This window comes from Xenopus tropicalis, chromosome 2, assembly GCF_000004195.4.
Source record: "Xenopus tropicalis strain Nigerian chromosome 2, UCB_Xtro_10.0, whole genome shotgun sequence".
NCBI lineage: Eukaryota > Metazoa > Chordata > Amphibia > Anura > Pipidae > Xenopus > Xenopus tropicalis.
Window position 1 is genome coordinate 117,014,609 of NC_030678.2, and position 26,528 is coordinate 117,041,136.

Consider the following 26,528-nt stretch of genomic DNA (forward strand, 5'->3'; position numbering starts at 1 on the left):
GAATGCTCGGGACCTGGGCAGTGTCAGACTGGGATCCCAGGGGCCCACCAGAAATCCTTAGTCCAGGGACCCACTCTCCACTTTCTCTGTCCTTCCATCTATTTCTCCTCTTTGTTCTCATTCAGAAATAGGGAATGGCCATGAAGTAGGCCTAATGGTTAGGAGCAGGAGGGTCCACTGGTATCCCGGTGGGCCAGTCCAACACTGGGACCATAAGAAGTTACCTTCCCTCATATTACTTTCTTATTCTGAACAAATATTTCCAAGTTTTTCTGCAGTATGCTTGATGTGTGGTGCTACAATTATCCAACCATGATAGCTCTATAAAGATTTGCATGCACAGGCCAAAAAAAGTTACCAATGAACCACATCGGCAGCTTATAAATTCAAAATCCAATATCGCCCACCTCAGGGGAGGTTGCCAATCAAGTGGATCTTTCAGTGTATGGCCAGCTTAAGGTCTGTGCCACACAGAGCAGATTCCGTTGCGAGTGCATGCGTACTAAGGGGCAGATTTATTATGCTGTGTAAAAAACGACAACAAAATTCAGCAAACATCAGCAGGCTTCACTGCTTACAAAGCGGCATAAAATCTGCATAATCTTTTTACGCATTTTTTCTTCTGCCAGAACTTACGTAAAATAATGGTGTAAAATCTGGCGTTTGGACGGCAAACTTTTCCAGTTAGTTTACACAGCTTTTTACATAATTTTTTGGTGAATTTCATTTTACACGGCATAATAAACAGGCCCCTAAGTATAATTCGGCACAAACTGCATACACTGCACTTCTAGCAGGCCGAGAATCTGCCCAGTGCAGCATTAGTCTAAAAATGTGCCACATCTCTGTTGTCGCGGGCGACTAATCTCCCTGCAATGCCATCCCACCCTTGCCTTGAGAGGAAACTTCAGCAAAACGCTGCGCCACGTATGCCATCCCACTGGCGATTTACATTCTAGCCAGTTTGATGCCATTGCGGGGAGATTAGTCACAACGCGACTAATCTCACCGTGTATCGTGGCCCTTAGGGAGCTTTAAAAATTAGTTAAGTGTAAAGAAAAAAAGCACTATGGGTTATACTTAATCTGTAGAAGAACAGGAGACCCTCCTCCTTGCGCTCAGTGCACACTGCTGGAGGGATCGGCACCGTCCCAGGGCACAATAGCAATGAGGAATGAGGAATTTAATATGGCATGTCTTCCATAAATATAGGCCATTCACTATTATGTATGTTTTTATTACAGATAAGTAATCCTCTTGGTTGCACATCAGGGATAGGTACTTTCTTTCTGTTGCGTGTAGGGTGGTTTTTTGTAACTAACTGATACATGAATTGAAACATGTTTTTAATTGCAACAATTTTAGTTTAATGTGGTTAAAATGTTTTGTATTTTAGTATCCTGTGGGGCCTGCCGTTTACTTCAACACTTGGTTTCAGTTTGGTCAGGAGACTTGAATTTTAAACTGTGTTTCTTGATGGGAAAACTGTTTATATGCACTTATTGCTCTTTTTATATGCACTGTTTACATTTTGTACACCATGCTGCTAGTGAAGTATATTTATATTTATATCATATTATATTTGTGTGTTGTTGAAATATTTATTTAAATATGTTAATTAATTATGCTAATTATGTAAATTATTTGCATATAAAATGTCGTCACTTCCACAGATCTGTATGCTTGATAAAGGGGTTACTTTGCCCCGAAACGTTGCACCTCCGAAATAAAGATTTTTAGGGCTTCCTCTCAAGGCAACTTCCGCGATTTCACTGAAATCGCGCCGCCGCTTATGACATCCCACCGGCGATTTACATTTTCGCCTGTGGGATGGCATTTCGGGGAGATTAGTCGCCCGCGAACGGGGAGATTATTCGCGCCCATGTGCCAGAGCCCTTAAAGGGCTTGTCCCGTTCTGCAGCTTTGAGTGCCAGTGCTTTTTCGTTGTTATACTTAATCTGTACCAACAACTTTATCTTCTTCAACAAAAGGTCTAATGTGTCAGAGTGCCTAAATAAATACTTAATTCTATAGGTCATTTGCAGAACAATTACAAGAAAGAACGAGTTAACTTCAATGATACTAAAGCAGAAGGAGGTGACTTGTAAATACAGGTACTTGAACTAATGGCAGTTTGCATGAGAGATTAAGCAGTTCTTTACTTACTGCAGGTGGAAAATACAGGGCTCCCTTGCATCTCTGTGTGGTTCACTGTGTCTTGCATCTCAATCTCTGGCATATTTTCACTAGGTGAGAGTAAATATAGGCACAAGCACTTTATGCATGCTATTTTAGATAGCAAAAATTTGTGTGCAATTTTGAACATAGAGCTCTGCCTACTGATAGTGTTGTGTCACTAATAGCACATGAGGCCCAAACACGTTCAGATTTTAGTTGTCTTATGATGAAAGTTCAGATATCGATGGTACATTGTAATGCAATGATCTAAAACTTACAGTCAGACTGAAATTGTGGGATTAAAATCCAAAAATAACAAATCCGACGATGCTCTAGTCATTAAAAATTGGCAGACAATTAAACAAAAGTTATGTCCTGGAAATACTTTGTAGGTCACCCATGGATATCGTCATATATTATCGATATCTGACAAAAACTTTTTCTTACAGTGGTGTAACTATAGAGGAAGCAGACCCCATGGTCATGGAGAGGGACAATTGGGCCCAGACCACGGGGTCTGCTTTCTCTATAACCACTCTCTTTGCTGAAGTTATGCACGCCCGCTACATAACTTTAGCGCGCACATAAGTAAGTGGGGAGATGGTGGCTAAAAATGTTCTTGGTGCGCCACTGTTTTCTAACATGTCCGACTGGCTACACAACCATTCCCATTGTATAAAAATTGTCAGGATGATAATTTGGAGCCCACATACGATCCGAAACTCATAAAAAAAATTGGAATTGGTGCATGTATGGAGAGCTTAACCCACACAGTTCATAATATCTACCATATCACTCCTACAACATTCTTTAATAGAACCTAATCTAGTCCTCATTTACGGATTTGCCTTACAACTGGACTCAGGTCCCTTCTGAGGTCTCCTCCCCAAGGCTTATTGATACCAAGATACTGAACACTGGGATCCCCTCCCTTTTAAATCACAAGGAAAATGTCAATTTTAGCATTTGTCATCAGAAAGCGCTTTTGAAAATTTGCCAGTACCTTTCTATCTAATCTATCAGCATTTCTTTGTTTGCTCAGCATCTTATATTAAAAGTGAACTCCACCCAAACAAAACTTTGAAAAGTAAACATAATTTCAAGCAACTTTACAATATACATCAGTTAAAAAATATGCAGCCTTTTCGAAATTTTTAATGGATTAATTTGGTTTTGAACAGTTACCTAAGCCTGGCCCCCTGTTCTCCTGCTGATCTGGCTTACTACTCAAATAAAATATAACAGTAGTCGACTGTCCTCAGCCAGCCTTCAACCTGCATCCTCCAAATCTCACAATTCCTTGCACACATAGGGGCAGATTTATCAAAGTATGATTTATGTATGTTTAAAAACCATGATACAAAAAAATCGTATCAAGTACAATTTTTTTGTATCATGCTTTTTAAAGTACGAAAAATTCGTATTTGAAAATACGAAAAAATTGTATCTGATTGTATAATGGCCGAAAAGTACGATTTTTTTCACATCTGAACAATCATAAAATGCCTGATACTGAAGCTTGAATGAATCCGAAACTTTTGTACTTGGCGCGACAATACGATTTTGTTGCACTTTTTGTCATAAAGTACTTAAAAGTTGCAGAAATTACGCAAAAGTTGTAACATTTAACAAAAAAATACAAATTGTTTGTATTTGGACTAGTCGTTCTTTGATAAATGTGCCCCATAATGTCAGTAAGGAATAAGATATACAATGCATTGTGTGTTATATAGTTCCTGCGTGCTGTCTGTAAACTGTGGAGAAGTTGTTACAATTTGTAACATCAATGTTTTAGTCCCCCCATCCCTGCCAGAATTTTAAAAGATGCAGAAAGAGAAGCTGTTTTGCAGCTGAATTGCAGCATATAAAAATGGTAGTTATTCATACTTTTTGAAGGAACAGATTACAATGGTAGGTATATTAGGGGTTTCTGTGTTGTGTGGTGCTCTTTAACAATTTTAGTTTCAGAAGCTAAAGTTCCCCTTTAAAATGTGCTCAATTCTTTGACTTGGTACACGTCACTTCTGCTCAAGCTTAGGCCAAGATTACGGGCACATGCACTTCCCTGTATTCTGAATCCTGTGCATGCCCAGATCAAGGATTCTACCTGCAAGCTTAGCCAATACAGGCACTCGTTTTCACTGTCCCTAGAGAAATGCATGCACAAAGGAGGAAGCAAGTCACTTGGAGAAGCTTTATAGTCAAGCAAATACAGTGGAAAAAAGAAGAAAGTGTTTTATATAAGGAAAGGTAAACACTTTTGATAAAAATAAATGTGGCTTCTGGCAAAAATAAGAAGAGTGGGTTTCCTTGTCCTTTGAAAACAGGGGATTCCATTTAAGCTGGCGATACACAATAAGATTTTTAAAAGATCTTTTCACTATTGTAGGATCAAGCTTATGCTAAAATGATTGTTTAATAGTACAATTTGCCCATCCATGAAAATGATCATTTCAAGCCATCTCGTCTAGTTGAAGTTGGGTAAACTACCTGCTTGGCCCTGCAAACAATTTGAAAATGGGCAAATTTCATTGTTAATGACAAAAATTTTCAAACCTGCCTGATCGATTTTCTGACCAATGTCAGATAAAAAATCGCTAGATGTACGATCATTCTGTGCCCACAAACCTGACGATAAATTGACAGATCACACTGAAATTGGTTGTTAGGGAGAGAAAAATCTTAATGTGTATGGCCAGCTTTACTTCCTTGTGCCAACAGAGATCTCTACACAGTGGATGGGGCAGGATTAACCTTTAATCAACCTACAGATTTTTTCCCATGATTTTTTTTTTTTTTTTCAAATGAAAGATTACAAATCGATCATAATCCTGTAAAGTCATGAGAGAAATTGTGGAAAAAGTTTCAATGTAAAGCAAACCGATAAATCACAACCAGTGCTTTATTATACAAGTCATATGTACAGTATGCTTCTCTATCTACTTAACTGTAGTATATGTGCTACATTCAAATGCTTGACTGTCACTTTTGCATTTTAGACGTTATTCCTTGCCTGGTCTGTTTCCAGCCAGTAGAGGGCAAATACCTCTTTGTCTAAGTCGATGTTCACACAGTGGAAAACATTAACACTTTGTACATACTGTTGCAGAATAGTAGCACAACAGCTATCTAGATGATAAAAATACACAGTGCTAAACAGAAATAGACAGGATAAATTCAGCACCAGGAAAACTATAAACTCAAAAACATGATTTAGTGAGCATAGTACTGGAGAAAAATAAAAGGCTCGAAATGCAAGCTCTGATAAGTGCCAGCGGCTGAAGCGGGTGTTGTTTTATTGAAAGTGCATATTTTTACTTGTAAAGGTTCTTGGAAGCCTTAGGCTGGTACAACCATAAAGGGAAGCATTTTAGCCTAATTCTTTGTTGAACTTTAGTTTTAGACACTTCCCTGTCTGCGTAAATTCTCACTGCACATGGCTCTGTATACTAGGTTAGTTATACATGATCTGGTCAGAGAGCATGACCAATAAGGACCATAGGGTGGCCATAGCTTATCTAACTTTGAGCTAACGCGCCATTGTTACTACATTACAATCTTTACATAGTTATAGAATAGTGTCAGTTTGGTTGTCTTTTCCCCATGCATCTCTCCGTTACCGGCCTGCCACCTTATGAAGAAGGTTAGTGCAGCACCACATGCTTTCCAACAGAACATACAGGGCCGTGCGGCGTATGGTAATGTCCCTATAGCCATGCTGATCCTGTGTATACACGCTCATACAACCCACTAGGTGTGCGCCAGCTCTGATTGGCTGGGTGTGACTTAGTAATGGGCGGCGCTTTGGGCGCTCCTCCTCCAGCCCTGGCGAGAGAGTGGGAGAGAGTGAGTGCCAGTGTGAGAGAGAGCAGACAGTAGTCAGTCATGTCTGTGTGCTCAGAATCCGGCTTCTCCAGCGAGGAGGTGCTCAGTCTGCGGTTCCCTTTACATCGCGCCTGCCGAGATGGAGACCTGCGCTGTCTCCGCTCACTACTACAGGGCCCTCCGGGAAACACCGCGCTGCAGCTCGGCAAGGAGGACTCCTGCTACGGCTGGACCCCCATACATTGGGCCGCGCACTTCGGCAAGGTGATGAATTCATTAGTCAGGGAGTAAAATAGCAAGACTCGGAAGTCGAAATGTCAGTGCCAAGACGATAGGGAGGCGGGGTTGGCGCCATTTTCTCAGAATTATAAAGCTGCTGATGAAAAGGGGGCGTGAGATGGAAAGAGACTGGGACAAAGAAAGGAGGAGGGAACCCGGAGAGATGGCGGAGGGGCGGGAATGTTGGCGGGGGAGGAGACATGTCAGTGGTAATGCCTTTTGGCAGGAGACTTGACTCTAGGAGGGAGATGAGAGAACAAAGAAGGGCGGGGAAGATGTTTGAATGTGGAGTGTGCAAGGAGCTATAGTCTCTGTATTCTTTGTTTCACTTTAGCGGCTTCCCGGCATGCCTCTGGCAGGCAGCCTTCTCCCATACAAAGACCTAGCACAGCTTATTGCTTAGGTGGGTGCCATTAGGCCTGTGTGTCCCAATAGCTAGCCATTTCTAGCATGACTTGGAGTACAGCAGAGCCAGGGGGGAGAAACTGGGCTTACGTTTTAAACAAAAAAAAAAAGCCTTTCTCTGATGCTGTAAGTTGTGGCCAACAGGTTGTAAAGGCCTGAAATACACAGTGATTGTGCTGGCATATGTTATGATTATTATAATCCTTTACACATCCGAAACATATTCTGCAGCACTTTGCGTATGTTATACGTCATTCATGGTCCCTGCCCCAGTGAAGTGTGCAATATAATACATTCACATGCACTATGTTCAAATAAAACCAGAGTACTGTCCCTTGCAGAGAACATACAGACTACTTGCAGATAGGGTCATGTCTGGAAATCTAGGATCACAGCTCAGCAATATAGGAACAGTAACCTAAACAAAATGAAAGCGTTTTAAAGTAGTTCAAATATAATGTACTGCTGCCCTGCACTGGAAAACCAGGCATGTTTGCATTAGAAACACTAATATAGTTATGTTTACGCTCTGTATAATATAATTTTGTTCTACAGAGCTTATCTGCTATTTGGCCTGTGCAATTTAGTCTTTTTTCCCCAGTTACCTCATTGCTACACAATATTAGTCTCTCTGAAGCAAACAGATAAGTTTTGTGAGTGCAGGACAACAGTATATTATATTTTAATCACTTTAAAAGACTTTAATTTTCTTTACTTCCTACATAGTGAGCACTAATGCAGGTTTACCTAGAGGAAAAAATAGCACATTTATTTTTCTTTCAGTTAATAGAGTAGACAAGATCACAGAATCGGTGTGTTGTGTGTGCAAGAACTATTGCTTGCATTTAACCAAAAATGAATGCAAATGACATGTTTGTTATTTTGTGCAGTCAACAGAACATGTTAAGCTGGCCATACACGTGGTCGCGCGAAACATCGTCAGATCCGCCACACACCATTCAGGGCTGAATCAGCAGGTAAGGAGGTAGAAACAATAGGATTTCTACCTCCTTCTGCCGATTCAGCGCTGAAGGGAGATTTTGGTCAGGCGCCTTCTATGGCGCCCGATCAAAATTTTCAAACTGGTCCGATCGGCGAATCGGCCGATATCAGCAGCTTCCTGCGATATCGGTCGACTCGCCGACATACCATACACGCACCGAATATCGTACGAAACGAGGTTTCGTACGATATTATCTGTGCGTGTATGGCCACCTTTACTCTGCCAGAAGTGTAATGTGTGTTGCAACTAGTAAAAGTAGTTCCTAATATCTTGTTTTTTTCTACTCTACTATGTAGCTGGAGTGTCTTATTCAGCTGGTTGGAGCAGGATGCTCAGTAAATGCCTCTACAACTCGGTTTGCACAAACTCCAGCTCATATAGCAGCTTTTGGAGGGCATCCCCAGTGTTTGATGTGGTTGATTCAAGCAGGTGGCCAAATAAATAAACAGGTAAACTGTTCAACATTTTACAGTGTCAAGCTTTTTTAATTGAAATAACGTTTTCATTTAAAGGAACAGTAACACCAAAAAATGAAAGTGTATAAAAGTAACTAAAATATAATGTGCTGCTGCCCTGCACTGGTAAAAGTTGTGTGTTTACTTCAGAAAGACTACTATAATTTATATAAATAAGCTGCTAATGTAGCCATGGAGGCAGCCATTCAAAGGAGAAAAGGCACAGGCACATAGCAGATAACAGATAAAACACTATTGTATTCTACAGAACTTATCTGTTATCTGCTATGTAACCTGTGCCTTTTTCTCCTTTTTTCCAGCTTGAATGGCTGCCCCCGTGGCTACACAGCAACTTATTATATAAATTATAGTAGTGTTACTGTAGCAAACACACCAGTTTTACCAGTGCAGGGCAACTGTGCATTATATTTTTACTTTAAAGCTCTTTCATTTTTTAGTGTTCCTTTAACTTGCACGTGGTATTTTTGCTGTGTTTCCATAATTCTGTTTGCATTTTTTATGAAGGACAAAAAAAAATGTTTTCCTGAGTAATGTTAGTATAAATATGCAGAATTTTCAGTATTGCCACAACATATGTAACTGCTTTATTGTTCATGCTGATAATGATAGAGTTACATAGATAAACATATTTTGCCTTTTCCTTCCTCAGTCGTGGGGCAGCCCGCATTTCCAACCTGTAGCTCACCTGCTGCTGAATCACAAACACCAGCAAGCCTTGGCCCAATAATGTAGAAGTAAATGCAAGAAACATAGTCTAAAAGCAAGTATAAGTGAATTAACGCTTATGCAAGTAGAAATTAGCTTGTACGTAAAAGGGTTCAAAGCAATACACCATCATGGCTGCTAGATTTTTTTTTTTAGTTAAATTTGCTAGTTACTTTAATTTGCATTATGCTTATAAATGCCCTCTTCTCTGTCTAAATTTAGTGCAATATACTGGGAGCTAAGCTGCTATTTAAAGACAAAATTACAGAGTAAATGCCACAGAGTGTCTTCTGTAGCATTCCATTTATATTAGCATCTTGCTTTAGATGTAGTTCGTTTGAAAGGCATATGATTAAACATTAAATATGGCCTTATTTTAGAATTTGTTTGTAATGGTTGCAGTTTCTTTATTGCCCATTGGAATGCCAGGCACTTATAGCCTATGCTGGTTACTGGCTGCTGTAGAATATCGTTTAGCTACAGTGTGTTACAGGTTATTTACTACTGTTCAACAGGTTTATTTGCAAATCCTGATCAACTCAAAACAACAAAGAAGGAACGCACTGAAACAGTATATATAAATATTAAATTGTAAATCCTATATTAATTGTTGCAATTTAATGGCAGAAATCCGTTCATACCGAGTATAAAGCAGAGACCCGGGTGTGAATACCCCGGGTCTGTCACAGTGATAATAGTCAATCTGAGAAGTTACTAAGTGAATCAAGATGCGATAACGGAGCTCACCGTAGTCCAAAAGTGGTCCGGGTGCTCAGGGCCCCGAACCCGTAGCCAAGGAGAATCACCAAACTTGAAAAAGGTAATGCCAAGCACTCCGGACAGCAGGATGTTCTTTTTAAAACTTGATATTTATTTATTTATCAAGTTTTGCAAATCCTGATATTTTATATTAATCATAAAGGGGCAGTATACACTTGTGTTCAGCTTTAATCAGGTGCAGTGCTGTAGTGCAGCAATTCTGCCTTGCAGTGTTTAGGTCGTGCAAGCACCCTGTGCTTAAATGGGTTTTCTCCCATGCTCCAAAAACATACAGGCAGGTTAATTGTTTCCTGGTAGAATTGTCCCTAGTGTGTGTAAATGTGATGGGGACCTTAGATTGTAAGCTCTGCGGGAACAGAGACCAATGTAATTTCAATGAAGCACTGCAGAATACAGTTTGTTGGTTACCAGAATTGGCATTTTCTCGGGCTACTTAAAATCAGGACAGTACCTGAAACCAGCCAATGTGCCATTGCCCTAATAAGAATGAACTCCAAAGAATCAGGAAGTTCTTCAAAGAACCAAGATGCGGCATCAAAGTAAACAAACTTTTATTTTTTTAATCAATAAATTGTCAGAATGCCAAAAACTTTTTAATGGGCTTGTGTTAAATGCTGGCGTATATTGTCTCCTGCAACAAAAAAAAATTGGGGGGTTGGAATGTCACTAAAAGATTGTGCATTGCTTGTTTTTTTTTTTTTTAATTTATTATTTTTAAGATGTTTACCATTGTATTGTTTTTTTTCCCACTTTCTCAGGATTATGTTGGTGAAACTCCTGTCCATAAAGCAGCAAGGGCTGGTAGCATGGACTGCCTAAAGGCCCTAATATCCAATGGAGCGCAAATAGAGTATGTCATTTTACTGTACTTCCTGATTTCTCATTTTATATTACTTGGAGTAGGCTAGTCAGAACACAATGGGCAATTCCCCAAATCAATAATAAGTGAGAACTCACATATATATTATGTATTACTAATTGATCATATAATTACATTTTATAGATAAATGACTGTAATAACCTATACTACCAAGATAGGAGAGCATGTTATGCTTTTTAATTAAGACTTGTATTAACTTATAGTACAAGCAAACGTGATACATATATCACTGTAACACTAATTTTATGTCTACATTGATTCATTTATATTGTATTTAACCATTTTTATTTTAAAGGTTAAACTAAAAAGAGAAGACAGTATACATGTCCTGGTTTTCTGATTATAAAATCAAAAAAGCATTAAGAGAACCACTAAGAGTTGTAAACCATAACTGCAGAACATGTTTTGCTTTAGTTAAATGCTGCAAACCAGCTAAGTTTTTTTTTTTTTTCTTTCTTTTGTCAATAATATTCATTCTTACATACTGTTGCAAGGAATTGTTAGTTATTCCCACTGAAAAAAAAACTTGCATCCTTCTATTGTAAATACATACAGTGCGCACATACAAAAGATAGTCGAGTCAGTGATCTATCTTGTTTTTCCATGGCATGAACTAGGCTGTTCTTTGCTGTCAGCTTTCCTTTGTATAAAGGAGAAAGACAACTACCACAAATACTGTATGTGTCCCTAGTTTATATATATATATATATATTATTTTATATCAATATATAAAATAGTTGGTACTCTTAAAGGCATAATGGAGAGTCATGGAGCAGCATATTTTCTAATACTGCTTCTATCCATATGAATAACTCAAAATAGGCAGATAAATAAGGCTTTCTGTTTAAAAGTAACCTAGACAAGGTGTTTTACTAGGCATTTTATTCACCATAAATAAAGTTAATATAGTATCCCCAGGGAGCTACATTTAGGTCCCTTTACTTCTCATCTACTTAAGGAGACACTGTAAGATTATACATTTTCCTGATAAGTTGTGCTTAATTACCAATACCTCTAACAACTGGTTATTTTTAACATAGAGAGTAGAGTAGTTCATAGAGAGTGTAATTTCTGTCCCTGTTAAACAGGCTAAACCTTCTAAAATGTTTTGACCCTAGACTGAAGGGTAACACCATTTTCTGTCATCTTGTAATGTTATTAAAACACATTAAGAGGCCATTGCTGTCAGCCTGGCAAGCAAGAAAGTCACTTCAACGGAAGGTAACAATTACCAGACGATGGCACATTAGCTTATTCTGTGCTGGTGTTTTCAGACAATGCAAAAGCCCATGAATCCTTTACTGCTGCTTCCCATTCATTTGAATAGGAGGTGCATGACAACCCTGCAACTGGCACTAATAGCCCAAAAACATTAACTTTTTCTGCTACATAATGCCAGATCCAGCACTTTCATTTATTTCTTTTAGCAGAGTTTCAGTTTCAGGTGAATTTGTGCCTGGTACTCAATTACACAAGAAGGTGGCTGCTTATATGGTTTAACAAGGAAGATTAACAGGACACAATTTGACTAAAAGGGAACTGATAAGATATTGCTAAATCTTAGATGCTCTTTAAAGGGATCTATTTTTGGTGTAAACTAAATGAAACAAGTTATACTGTTATTAAAACAGCTTGTTCTTTTCCACGCAGGTTAAACAAAAAGGAGCTCTGATCTTGCTAGCGAGGGCTGGCAGCATTCCTGTCTTCTAGAGCAGATTGGCAGCCACTGGAAACTGAGTAGGCGTTTCTATCAATGCAGAGCATGCTACAATGACAGAAATGCCTTTTCAGTTCCCACTGGCTAGCACCAAGGATTTATTAATAATAATGAATGTTACATAGTAGTATTTTTTTTATATACTTATAAAATCAGAACAGTGTACTCCTGCAAGTTACACATGTCCTAAAGTAAAGATATATATATTTAGATATATTGTATATAGTACAGTACATAACACAGTACAAACAAGACATTACCAGTAGAAACATGGTGCTTTGTTAAACAGACACACATTTAATGTGTGTAGTTTGCTAAATGTTACTGATATTAGCAGCATGTTGAGTTCTAGCATTAAATCTTTTTAAGATATACTCAAGTCTCTTGTTCTAAAGAGCAGTGCAAGAGTATTTTGTTAATCTGTTTTAAAACTACAAATGTACGTTCTTCACTAGAATTTTTCTTGCCCTGTAAAGCCTCATATATAATATAACATTTTTTAAAATCTTTTATTGCAACTTGTGCCAGAAATGTTTTTTTCAAGTAAAATAAACCTAAAATTTGAGTAAATTTTCAGTGCTGCCAAGATAAGCATTTTATTCATTCTCTTATATTTTTTTTAAAAAAAAATCTTGCTGCTGATCAAATAACTGAAAACAAATGGATCAAAATCGTATTTAAATTCTAGTAACTTTGTGTCTTCTGACTTGCAAACTGCTTTTAAAGCTTGTCTTTAAACTAAATAGCTCTTGTATTTTTCAAATAAAGTACACATATTGGATCTGTTTTCTGAAACCTGCTAATCTGAATGATTTTAAATAAAGCAATGCCATTTCCCATAGTTTTAGTTCTATTTATTTATTTTTACTGTCTTTTTTGTACTGGAAAAATGTTATACCTTGCATTAGATAATAACCTACCATAAAAACTTGTTGATGGCAGAACAAGCTTGTTTGGGGTTTTTAAACTTCAGCTGTATATTAGGGCAGTTAAAACATGGTGTCCCTTATATGGAAGTAATAAATGTGTACCTTAAAGTAGCAGAGTGGTGCATATTTTAATAATATTTTCCTGTGACATTTTACAGCTGACATCTGTATATATTTCCTTGCATTTTAACTGGAGTAAAGCCAAATTGGTGGACTCTTGCAGTAAAGACTTTTACTAAAACACTTGTTGCCACAGTAGTTAGCATTGCTTCATTGCAACCCTTTGGCCTTAGGTTCCAGTCTAGCTGGGGCAAATAGTCATTTCTGCTGTGAAAGAGTGGGTCCACCAGTTTTCTTCCACACTCTAAAAACATACAAGCAGGTTAATTTTCCCCTAATAAATTTACCCTATTTTGTGATAGAAATCTTAAATTGTAGTCGCTGCAGGGGCAGGGACTGATGTGAATTATTTATAATAATCTCTTGCATAAAATGGATGATAATCAATGTATGGACTTGTGAAATAATTGATTTTCATTTCTTCCCCTCCCACCATGTTAATAGTGATTATCACCTTAAATATTTGTAGTAATGAAATAAGGCAGACTCTGTAATTAATTGAGTGCATTTCAGTTTATCAAGAATTATGACATTATAAAGCCATGCCATTGCTTGAAATCCTTTGCAGTGCTTTTTGTGAAATGTTGAGATATAGCAAGACGTTGAAAATGGGTTTTAAAATCTACAGTAAATGCTGCTCCGTTTAAGTTAAAAATCTTGTTTTATATTAAACCATAAAGAAAAACTATATCCCCCGAATGAATACTTAACTAACAGTCTATATCCTATTAAGTGACATATCAAAGAATTTTACCAAACTGCAATATATATCTGTAGATATTGCCCTTTTACATCTTTTCCCTCGAGCCACCATTTTGTGATGGTCTGTGTGCTCCCTTAGAGATCACCTGACAGGGAATAATGCAGTTCTATCTGTAACAGGATGAAATATGGGAATAAAGGTCAAAACTGTGTGACCTAATATGTATGTGCTCCCTTGGTTTGTTTGTGTGCACCATGATTCATATGATTCAAGGGAGTGGCCCTTCTTAAAATTGCAATTTTCTATTTAGGATTACCCAATAGCACATACTACTAAAGTATATTTATAAAAATGGTTTATTTGGATGAAACACAGGTTCTACATATGAGCATATACATATGCAGTATATTTTTATATACTACATTGTTGGGAGGTATAGTTTTCTTTTCTTTTTAATGTAAATAAAAGGGTCCAATAACAAAAACCTTAAATTGTTATTTTTGTGCTTCACTTAAATAGGATGTACATTGAGCTAAATTCCTGATTTTATATATGATTATGTAATCTTATTTGAGGAGTTGTACACACAAAATCTATATCCTGTATGGCCAGTTAAATGTAGCATTTCTGGTCAAGACATAGCAATACAGCTAAAGGCACAACTTACCTAGGTTTGTTCATAGACTGTTAAAAGAGAAATAGATGTTAAAGTTATATTGAGCACTTTGGATTTACTGATATTTACAGGTTTAAGTCTACACATACTCTGGTCAGTTTCTGAATCATGGTCAGAGTCTAGGAACTTGCACATTTAAAGGAATACTGTCATGGGACAACATTTTTTTTTTCAACACACATAAGTTAATAGAGCTTCTCCAGCAGAATCCTGCATTGTTTTTCATATTTAATTTTGAAAATTCACTTGGGGCTAGCGATAGTGATAGTGCTTATTTCCCAGGGTGCCACAGCCATGTGGCCTGTGCTCTGATAAACCTCAGTCTCACTTTACTGCTGAGCTGTAAGTTGGTATTTTATCATCCCCACCCAAGATAGCAGCTCCCAGTAGATATAAGGATAGCACTCCAATAGTAAGAAATCCAAGTCTGACTTGGGACTCCTCCTGTTACATGGGAGTAGGAGAAACAATAGGTCACCTGAAAGCAGTTCTAATGTGTAGCACTGGCTCCTTTTGAAAGCTCAGACTTGGGCACAATGCACTGAGATGGCTGCCTACACACCAATATTACAGCTAAAAACAAAATACATTTGTTGGTTCAAGAATACCATTTTAAATGGAGGAGTGAATTATTTGCTATGTAAACTGGGTAATTTAGAAATAAGTAGACCATACAAATCATGACAGTATCCCTTTAAGTTGTAACAAGTCCAAACAGCTGAAATGATACTCTCATTTGCTTGGACCTTATATATGCTGTCAAGAAAACTTGCATCTTTTGAAAAATAGAAGCCCTTGGGCATTTTATTAATTGTTCCCTTTTTTTGTCCACCTAGAGTGGAAAATATCGATAAAGTATACACTTACATTTATAACTTATGTATGCCATTATCTATACTAACTGCAGATCTTAAAGGAGAACTAAACCCCTTGGGTAGAAAAGCCGCACTCAACTGCCCTTCTTCAGCCTCTCACCTCTCCCACCCTGCACAGTCTGTTTCATAGAAAAGTGCCGCTATTTCAACAACTGGAATAAAAATGGTGTGCAGCACGGGGGAGATTGCAGGAGCCATCTTCATTCACTTCTAATCCTCTTAATGTCTCTTTGCCTATAGATGCCTGCAGAATCGGCTTTAACTGCACATACTCCTGCAGGCTCAGTGTTGTCGAAGAGACACAAAGAGGATTAGAAGTGTATGAAGATGGCTTCTGCAGTCTCCACTGTGCTATGCTGCATTTTTATTTCAGTTGTTGAAATAGGGACACTTTTATATGAAATGGATTGTGCGGGGTAGGAGAGGTAAGGGAGCAGATGGAAGGCAGTTGAGTGGGGCTTTTCTACACAGTAGCCTTGAATATTAAGCTTCTTCAAGAAACTGTCCAAGCCAGGTGTTATACGTACAGTAATAGTGTGCTTGAGTCTTCCAACCTGCTCTGTATTCTTAAAACTATGTGAAATAGAATACAGGTAAGTAATTTAAAAATGTGTTATGGCTGCTTTAAAGACTTATGCACTGTGTCTGCAGCATTTAATTACTGGTTCAAAACATGTTTTTGCATATACAGGCAACCGAAAGCAAACATATTTCCTACAGTCTGTAATCTGCAGAAGATATCAAATCCTATTTAAATGGAATATATGGTTTTATATATATGTATAATTTTTTTTTTTTTTATCCGAGCACCAATTATTTTCAACCCATAGAAATTTTTGAGGGTTATTTAAAAAATCAACTTTAAGGCTAAATTATTGAAATGAGTCATTTTTAAGACGGTCATATGGCATAATATACACCAGTGGTTACATGTACATAATCACTTTGGATAAATATATATTTCATATAAAGATGTATCTTGATCCCTTAAATGGTACGTTTCCTGTTTTTATTTTTCTGTAATTTGCCATTTCCCTCTTGAAATCAATTAGACGTTTTTGAAACTGTAAAAAACTACACGTGTCAATGTTTTACAGCTACGTAATTCGATTTGACTTGATTTTTTCAAGTAATCCTAGAAAGGGGAGCATCCCAAATAGAAACTGCTGAAACTGCCACAGGCGCTTCTGCGAAAACCTTACAGTTGTGGCATTGAGTGTTCAGTATCGCTTCCTTTCTGCACACAAGGCATACTGTTGAGGTATTTGTTGCGGTGATTGGTTTTACTGCTAATATAGGTATTCAGTTATAGACTTTATAGATTTGCATGCATATTTTAATCTACTATTCATTCTCAACTGTATTAAACTAACCAGTTCAGAAGAGGCTAGTGTTATTTAATTTAGTTGTCAAAGGTGAAAGATAGTGATATTTAAAATGATTTCCATGCCCCAACTTAAATTGTCTCATGGCATTTTTTTTTTTTTTTTTGTCGTAACGTTTTGGCATTTAAGTAATTGTTTTTTTTTTTTTTTTTATAATGTTTTTTTATTCTTCTAATGTAACCTTTGCTTTGCCCCTTTTATTGGTTACAGGAATCAATTTGCCGCATAACAAATTTCTTCTTACCGCAGATCTGCGTATGTATAGTTATGTACTGACTGATTAAAATGTTTGAATTATAAATCTTGTTATGTGGTTCATTTGAAAGGGACACAGCCTTTCTGATTTAAACATATATTTAGGCACTAAGCTATTTATCTTGTAGGCGTAAGTATGGCATCATAATATGGGGCTACTAATAATAGCACAATACAGTGCAGAGAATATAGCAGTCCTGCTGGCTAAAGCTCAGTATAAACCATAACTTGTTAATCTTAATAGCAACTGACTATAACGACATTGAACTACAAACCAGTGTGGAATTCTATATGCTGTATACTCTGTGTGAAGGAACTCTTAATATAGTCATTTTTTTCCCATCCTTCACATTTTGAAGAAGAAACTTTTTTTTTTTTTTTTTTTTACTTTAATACAGCTGGAAAACAACCATGAGGTTATTTGGTGTCAAATCTGACAATGATTTTTAGCAACATACAGAAAATTCAGTTCTTTACATTTCATTAATACCATAATATTATATAATATTCTTGGTATCATATATTCTTGGTATCTCTTAATTTTTCTTGTTGGATTAACTAATAATGGCTTATTTTTTGAAAAGTTTTGCAAAATATTTCTCCTGTACGTCAGCCAGTTTTTTAAGTATTCCTTTTTTTAAATACTTTCATATTCTTGGCATACTGCATGCCTTTTTTTCCCTTCCATTTATCAAAAGGACCAAAGGAATATTTTTGGAAGCTGCTTAAGGAGACATTGCTCCCTAAGCATATGCTGGATTACATCATAAGAACATCTTGAAGCCTGCTACTTCTCTCAACTTTATGCACAACGACCTGTTCTCGCAACCGCAGTTCCCAATCACATTGTAGTGTCTTGTTTGAGCTGTAATTTTGTGTATTTTGCATGGACTGATCAGCCAAGTCAAACAAGGAGGACAATTTGACCTGACCCAAATGTGGTTAGATTATTCCCTCTATTTAAATCTGCTCCGGTTGAGACTTTTCATGTAAAAGATAAATGTTGTGTATTTGAAGTAATAAGTATTCTTCTCAGGGGCTCTATCCTTTTAGATTCTTTAGATCGCTGCCCATTCTGTTAACTACCTTGTATTTCACAAGTATAGCAGATGCATTCAGTGTTTGGAATGATAATTTGGAGCAGGTCCTAGTCATTTTATATTGTATTTTAAATGACTTACTAAATTTTTTTTTTTTAATTATGAAAAGTCAACAATCCATTCATTATGATCTATGATTCCTGAAAAAAAAGAAACCCTTCCTATACTGATGGGGAAAGCTTTTTACAGTTTGACATAGTGTTTTCCTTCAGTCTATTCCTTTTAATACTGTCTAAGATTTCATTTCCATGTAGCAGCTGCTGCCTTGCATTGAATGCTACAAGACTTTCTTTCTACAGTCAACCAATATTTTCAAATCTCTGATTTGCCTAAATACATTTAATATTGAAAATGTGCTCATTTGCTACTTTGGCGATAACCATAGTTTTACAATTTGACATCTATGGGTGCTAAAAAAGCTGCTTGTGTGTTGCTCTATCTTCAAAGTATCCTTTGATCTATTAACTTTGGACAATGTAGTTTAATGTGCAAACATAGATGCTTCCACTTAGTAGACCATCTAGCCTGTCATTTATACAAAAAACACAAATTACTGTGGTGCTTAGACAATTTTATCTCCATTTGAAATATTTTATTTAATAATTCCGATATATGATGACTTTTAGCCCCAAGTGCTTATCAGTCCTGTTATCATGGAGATGCACTTTAATATTCTCATCTGGTAATGGCAGACTGTCAAAAGCTTTTATCAAAATCTTAAAACATACTCCATTGCAATATTTGTAATATAAATGGATAGGCCTAACAAGGCACAGCAGTGATATTTTATACCATGCAGATTCAACTTATTCAGTATTGTTACATCATTTTTGAACATTATCTCTTATTATCTTCACAAAGTTCCCCAAGAAGTAGAATAAAGATTACTGGACTCACCTGACTTGGTTAGTTTGTTCTTCTACATTGGCTTCTCTCCAGGTAGTCGTGTATTTTTACTGTTCTTGTACATCACGACAACCATTTCTTTACCTACAATTAAATGTAATTTTGACAATTTTTTTTTTTACTTTGTAGCTGCGAAAAACATCTTTTAAAACATCATCTAAATTTGTAACCTGTTAAACAGTTCTTTCAAATTCTGCTTGTGAATTTCTCACTTTGTACACTTAGAAGAAGAATCCTTAAGCCTTCATCGTACACAATAAAGTCACTATTTACTTGGATATCTAATTAATTAGTGCCATTGCTGTTCTGCTTCTTGCCTACCAATATTCCTTCTCTGTTCTTGTGGAGATAAACTGTGAACAGTCCGGTTATTCAAGCATGAGGAAACCTGGTTAATATCTCTTAAATCTACAGCAGAGGTTGTCTGTACTTGTAGCCAGCAGGTTCTGTAAATGAAGTGTTTATAAATGAGATATTAAATGAAAAAGGCCTCATTTATGATGAACAGAAAACCTACAATACCATAAATATACACCAGATACTAAAATGCCATAGACAATTAGAAATCTACAGAAAAAAATAAAATAATGTTTTAATGCCATGTTCAGTAGTTAATTTTTAGCATGAACATGGTCAATTAGGGACCTGTGCTCTTAAGTAAACTTTTCTGTTATAGGTGGATTTGTAAATATTTTACAAAAAAAAAAGTTAAATTACTTTAGGAAAAGGTTTTTGTATTTTAATTATGTTCATTAAAATCATATTGGTTCAGGGGCTAGTGATAGTTTAGGTTCATTTCTACATTTAAAAATCTGAAAATTCTTCTTGCTTCTCTAGAGGCTTCCAGAGTTGTCTCTTTTAGAGGCCTTTCCAGAAGGAAAGAGTATTTCAGAGTTTTACTGTCAGCTAACTTTGTTTTGTCTTCAGTAAACCACTGAAGGCTTCCTTTAATATTTTGAAGTCTAATTCAACATTTTTTTATACAGCATCAGGAATGCCAGTGGTTTGACTGCCGCGGACCTAGCACATTCACAAGGGTTCAGAGATTGCGCTCAGTTCCTCCTAAACGTCCAAAACAGTCAGCTCAACGGTTTCTATTGTAGCAGCTCCTTAAATGGTGTTCATGAGAGCACCCCATCTAAACACCTCAATGGAATTGCTAATCGCAAAAGGTCTTTCAATGACTTTGAGGCTTCAACTGTCAAGAAACCTAGAACAGAAGGTACTTTTTTATGGAATTAGTCATTAAACCTTATTTAAGTACACTCAAACATAAAGACCTAGTTTACCATGATTGCAGGTTCATGATGTTTTATGTGTAAATATAGCTATTTGGTTTTATTCTTTTTCTGCTGGAGAGACGGTTTATAGTTTTTAAAAATTTGCTAAGTTCAAGAAGATTTTATTACCAGACATTCATTTTTTAGGCTGTGCTGATCTCTTCATAAACTTTCTGGATGTACAGAAAAATTTGTAAAAGTACCTATAAGAAACTATAATCATTTTACATAGTTTTTCTTTTTCTTAAATGCAGTGAACGGGTTTGTAGCTGTTAATCCTGAGTTTATGATTGGAGGCTTGGAGGAAGAGGATGAGAGTATGCACGTTGAAACTCACTCAGCTGAGATATCAGGTGGGATTGGGCAATTTAATGACCACTGCTGCAGCTCTCGAATTCTTGAAGATCTGAAACCCAAGGAGAGAGAGTCTATTAGACCAGCTGATTCTGATATTTATACGGTGCCTGCCGTGCAAACCCCCTTTCGCTGCATCAGTCAGTATGCTTATTTTTAAAATAGTCAACTGATTGGTGTGCTTTCTTTTTCTTTCATTGTTTCAAAACGTCGCTACACAAATATATAAAGACTTTGGTAGAATCTGCTTTGCTTGTAACAAGAGAAACCTGGTATTCCATGTACATTTTTTTCTCGGAAAAGCTCAAATATACATTGATTCACACTTTCAATATTATATACAGTATAATAAGGTTATATTGTGTGACTTCTTCTTATTCTTCTCCATTGAGCACACTAAGCAAAATATTTACTTGTATTTTTTTTTTTTTTAAATAAAGTGTAATATTAAATGCAAATTAAATTTGATGTTCTCTAATGGGAAAACATTTTGTTCTTAGTGCATGGAATTGATCTATTTTAGTTTAAATTGCAGGAAATTTTTAAAACTACACTTTACTGAACTTATATTTCTGTTTTCTGTCAAGCCTCACACTGTTGCAAACAGCAGTCCAAACATAGCCAATTTATGCAGCATGCACTAATAATTATGGTACACTGATTTTAGCCATTTTGATCTCTGCATTGTTTAGTATCTGAAACACGTGGGTTAGAGACACCTGGAGTCGAAATACATTATTCCATATGAAAGCACTGAAAGCAGTATAGTCGGTGAGATGCCCGGAAAAGCACACACAGCAGTGGCCAAAACACCTGAAATCACCCTTTACTGTACCCTATCTGAATCGACTTAAAGAGCTAGTAACAGATCAGCCTCTAGTGTTCAGGAGATCCTTATAAGTAACAAAAAATATTTCCTTTTGCTCAACAAAAGTCCCCTGCAATAATAAAACTCTGAATTTAATTTTGTTGAAGGTAAACAATAATATAAAAATGGCTCACTCCATGGGATCTATCCTGAAAATATAATGTAAGCTTCATCTCACTGAAACTTTCTTTAATGTAATCAATTAAACATTTTGTACTGTTTGTGAAATATTCAAGTTGCTCTTCACTATCCCCCCATTCAGCAATCTTTCTTTCCCTGTTTTTCTCTCTGTTATCTCTTCATGCAGGAGGTGGAGTCAGATAATTATTGACAGTTAGGACAGTAAGTTACTTTGTTAGATCTTCCTAAAGCAGAAATTTGGTACTGCTGGCCAATTGTCAGTTTCCTGTTTATGATAATATGAATGCATTGAAATGATTGAACCTTCTACTATATGGCTACAATATAATAATTAACTCAGGTGTTCAACTTAAGTGACTTAGTAAAGCATAAGGTGTTGTCACATTATTATTACGGTTTAGTTTAGAACAAAATTGACTCTTGGCAAAGTATATTGGCAGTTACCAATAAAATATATTAATTTACATACAAAGGTTCACGTTCACATAAGCATTCAGTTGTTACAGATGTAACTTGATGCCTTATTTTTTTTTTAGTTTATTTCTGCAACCAGTGGTGCATTGTTATATTTGCCTGTTTCTTTTTGCCTGTTTTTCTTCATGCTTTACAGTAGCACAACTACTTTACCATCACTCCTAATGCAATAATTACACACAATAGTATTAGCATAGGTTATTCCTATTACTCATCATAATGGTAGCTGACATACTCCATCAGAGCAATATGTTAACATTATCTGTATACTGGTATCTGGAAGACTCTTGCCTCCAGTGACAGTATTGCTTAACTTAAATGAAAACTATACCCCCAAACAATGTAGGTCTCTATAAAAATATAATGCATACACAAGCACATATGTAAAACTCTGCTTCATCTAAATAAACTCATAAATAAATAAATGCTTCATCTAAATAAACTCCATAATAAATTTCATAAAAATATACTAGTTTAGTAGTATGTGCTATTGGGTAACCCTAAATAGAAAATTGGTGTTTTTAGAATTAAGGGTGCCTCCTGGGATCTTAGGATTCACAGTGCACACAAACAAGCCAAGGCACATGCCAATTAATGGTCAGAATTATGTCTTTTGCTTTCACACTTTCCTGTTACAGTTAGAGCTGCATTATTTCTGGTCATGTGATCTCTGAGGGAGCACACAGCCCATCACTAAATGGTGGATCAAGGGAAAGGATGTAAATGGGCAATATTTACTGAATTACTATATTCCAGTTTGCCAAAAAAAAAATGCTATAGTTTATATTATGTTAAGTGACCTATCTGTTGGTTAAGTATTCATTTTACATAGTGTTGAGATTAACACATGAGTTTAGGTTAGAAACAGATTTGCAGAAAAGTGTTTGATATATCTTATGAATTTTGAAGACAATGGTCTGTACTAGTTTTTCCATCAGTATCGTAGCAATATGTTGTATTGGTATTTACCGTGGGTGCACAGAACTTGGTTTATTATTTACTTAGGAACACCAAAAGTATTTGAAAGTAATGACAATATAATGTAGTGTTGCCCTGCACTGGTATATCTGGTGTGTTTGGTCCAGTAATACTAGTATAGTTTAGATAAACAAGCTGCTGTGTAGCCATGGGGGCAGCCATTCAGTCTGAAGAAAGGAGAAATGACTCAGGCCGACAACATATAAACAGAACTTTTCTGTTATCTACTAAAACCTGTGCTTATTCTCCTTTTTTCAGACTGAATGCCCCCATGGCTACACATCAGCTTGTTTACCTAAACTATAGTAGTATTACTAGTAGTATAAGTGTAGAGCGAAAGTTCATAATATATTCATTACTTTAAAACACTTTTCATTTTTTGATGTTACCTTTTCTTTAATTTGTTGTGTAATCCAGTGTAACATGGAATAGTAGTGGCACACAAATGTTCTAGCTGCTATACGCAACATTCTTTTTCTTAACCCTCTGTGCAACAGATCAGCTTATAATGCTGGCCTATGCAGAACCATAACTACGATGTAGTTTTTTGTCGCCAGATAACAAATCAGATGTTGGTTGGCAAGGCCCCATACAGTTATTTTAATTGACTTCCCATTGATTAGTAGGTTTAATCGCTTTTCAAAGATGGTTACCAGACAACTAAAACCCTGCTAAAAGTAGAATTTGCAGTACTGAACAATTTTTCAAACTAGATGAAGTCTTACCTTTGAAAACTTTGATTTACTGCAAAGGATACATTTATTACAAGCTCCTATTTTTAATTGTACAACATTTTGTAATAATTTTGGAGGGAGAGTAGGGTAAGGCCCCACTTAGCATTGGTTCCATTGCTCTCAGCCTGGCGAGAGAAGTGGATCCTCTCCTGCACATCGCTTCATTTACCTGTACAGCATTCACTTGCTTGCAAGCACACGTAGCAAAGCAGATTGGAGGTCGGGCCAAAAACTCAGAAGCAGGCGGAGCTCCGTGGGGCCTTACCCTTAGGTCCCTAGCCCATCTTCAGAATGAATTTTCTTTATCTGGTTGCCTACCATAAACCATCTTTGGTGCTTACTGTCAAATATCTGACTGCTGAGTGCCTTAAATTTAAATTTTTCAGGTTTTTCTTTGTTCTGTGTAGAAAAAAAAAATCATAAATGTTAAATTTGCTGGGCCTGTAACTGTTACTTTACAATCCTTTCTTTTTTAAATGTTAATGATTGGTGACAGGTTTATTTTGTTAATACAGATCTCAACACTAGTGCACTCTTCAACACACTTACAAATGGACAAGAAAACAATGGGGACACAGCAAATCTCGGCAAAACTGAAACTAGCCCAGACAAATTCCTTATCCCCAATGGATTCAGCAGTGTGGCCATAACAAATGGGAACAGAGAACACCTTGACGAACATGGTAATCTCACTGAGAACAAAGACCTGCTTGTGAATTCTTCAATGTGTGGATCTTTGCATGCAAATGGCAGTCCTAGTAGTTGGGTGTCTCAAAGACCATCCTGGGCTAATGGTCTGGGGGAGAGTTTACTTTATGGACATTACCATGGATTTGGGGACACTGCTGAAAGCTTGCCTGATCTCGGCAGTGTGGAAGAACATTCCAATTCTGTCAGAGATGAGTATAAATACAACAGTGCATTTATAAGCACACTCCATCAGTACCAAGGATTCTAAGAAGCAATACATGCACTTAAACAGTTTTTTTGTAGGAACATTTCAGTTCTTATTCCTAAAAACTACAGAATTCCTTAAAATGTAGTTCTTTTGCTATGACAGTAGGTTGCACTAAATTCAGTTCAAACAGATTCCGTCATGCATGTTGTTTTCTCTTGGTAGCAGATTAGAAATTTTGCCTCTGAGTAATTCTGGACAAAAAGTGCGGTCTAGAATAAGATTGGCAACTCTTTGAAAGAGTATTTTGTTTAGAGATATAACTTATTTTTACTGTTTTTTTTTCAGTACTATGCAAGTGGTGATTAAAAGAAAGAAGTATTCCCATAAATATTTTTGTAGCGACGTGTTTCTAATTTTAAATTATTCTCTACCCATAGTCACTTGCGTTACTGCATCCTATCCAAGTTGTATTTACTGTACTCTAACATGACCACCTACATGTTTTTCCTACATTATGAGCTGGTAATGGAGTTATGAGAATACTATATACATTTTTTTTTTTATGCTTAAAAATATGTACATTTATAAAGGCACGACTTGTAAGTAAATGTCACTTAGTTGATGCTGAATGAAAAGGTGTTTTTTTTTTTTGTTATCTTGCACAGGTAATAATGCTTCCATTTATAATATCCGCTTTGTTCTAGACCCATTATGGTTTTGTTCTTGGCTACAAACATCATTTAATGTTCCTTATTGAAGTGGCAGTTGTTGTGCTGCTTTTCACTCTTGTAGTGTTGATTTTCTTATACAAAGATTTGTCTTTTTGTATGAATCTATTTTCTTGTTTTCTGTTTGCTCATACTGCTTTTTTGCAACTGACTGGCCGCATATTCTGGCCACATGTCAAAATTTGTGTTGCACGTCATTGATAAAATGAGTTTTTATCTGACAATTTTTCAAAGAAAGAAAAAAAACCTTTAACCACTTGTGTACAACATACTGCATTTTTTCACGGAACAGCTTGGCATAAAGGTTTTTTTTTTTTATTTCGCTGTTTATTAGCATTATCATTTCTGCAATTTTAATTGTTAAGGCTTTTTTGTCTTGTATTTTGCAAATGGAAAGCAGAACCCTAATATTTTGAATAAAAAAAACAGTTATTGCACCAGCGCAGATTGTTTTGCATGGTCTATTGTAAGCAACCTGGTGGAGCTAATACCAGCCAGTGTTTTCATTCAGCTAATCTTCATCAGCCATCAAACATGTCATAGCTGCAGCCAGATGTTCCACACAAACAATCATTTGAATAGACAGAACTGTTTGGAATCTCAGACACGTAAGTGAACCGTACATCCATATAAAAATCCTGAATATTATTCTCCGTTAAAAGCAAGGTAAATACAGTGATCTATAAAGTAGTGAGGCAAAAAAAAAAAAGCTTGGCTCTTCATTATAGGCTTACAGACAGTGAAATGCTAAAAGGAAAAACATGTGGAGCAACTGGTGTGTCATGGCAGCTCTTTGTTAAATGTGCTTTAGGAGAAGGCTTTGTGTTACAAAAAAAGTATATCTACCCATGATTCTGATGTGCAGCACACATCTGA

General features: G+C 36.4%; 1 protein-coding gene across 2 annotated transcripts; it reads left to right on the forward strand.

Moving 5' to 3' along the window:
• Window positions 1–5,819: 5,819 nt before the first annotated feature.
• On the forward strand, window positions 5,820–26,094 carry ankrd10 (ankyrin repeat domain 10). Of its 2 annotated transcripts, XM_012956847.3 has the most exons (6): window positions 5,820–6,267; window positions 7,987–8,139; window positions 10,410–10,501; window positions 20,184–20,419; window positions 20,732–20,830; window positions 24,542–26,094. In XM_012956847.3, exons 1-6 carry the CDS (start codon window positions 6,064–6,066, stop codon window positions 24,982–24,984), a joined length of 1,227 nt encoding a protein of 408 aa, XP_012812301.1. In that variant the 5' UTR covers window positions 5,820–6,063; the 3' UTR covers window positions 24,985–26,094.
• The last annotated feature ends 434 nt before the right edge of the window (window positions 26,095–26,528 follow it).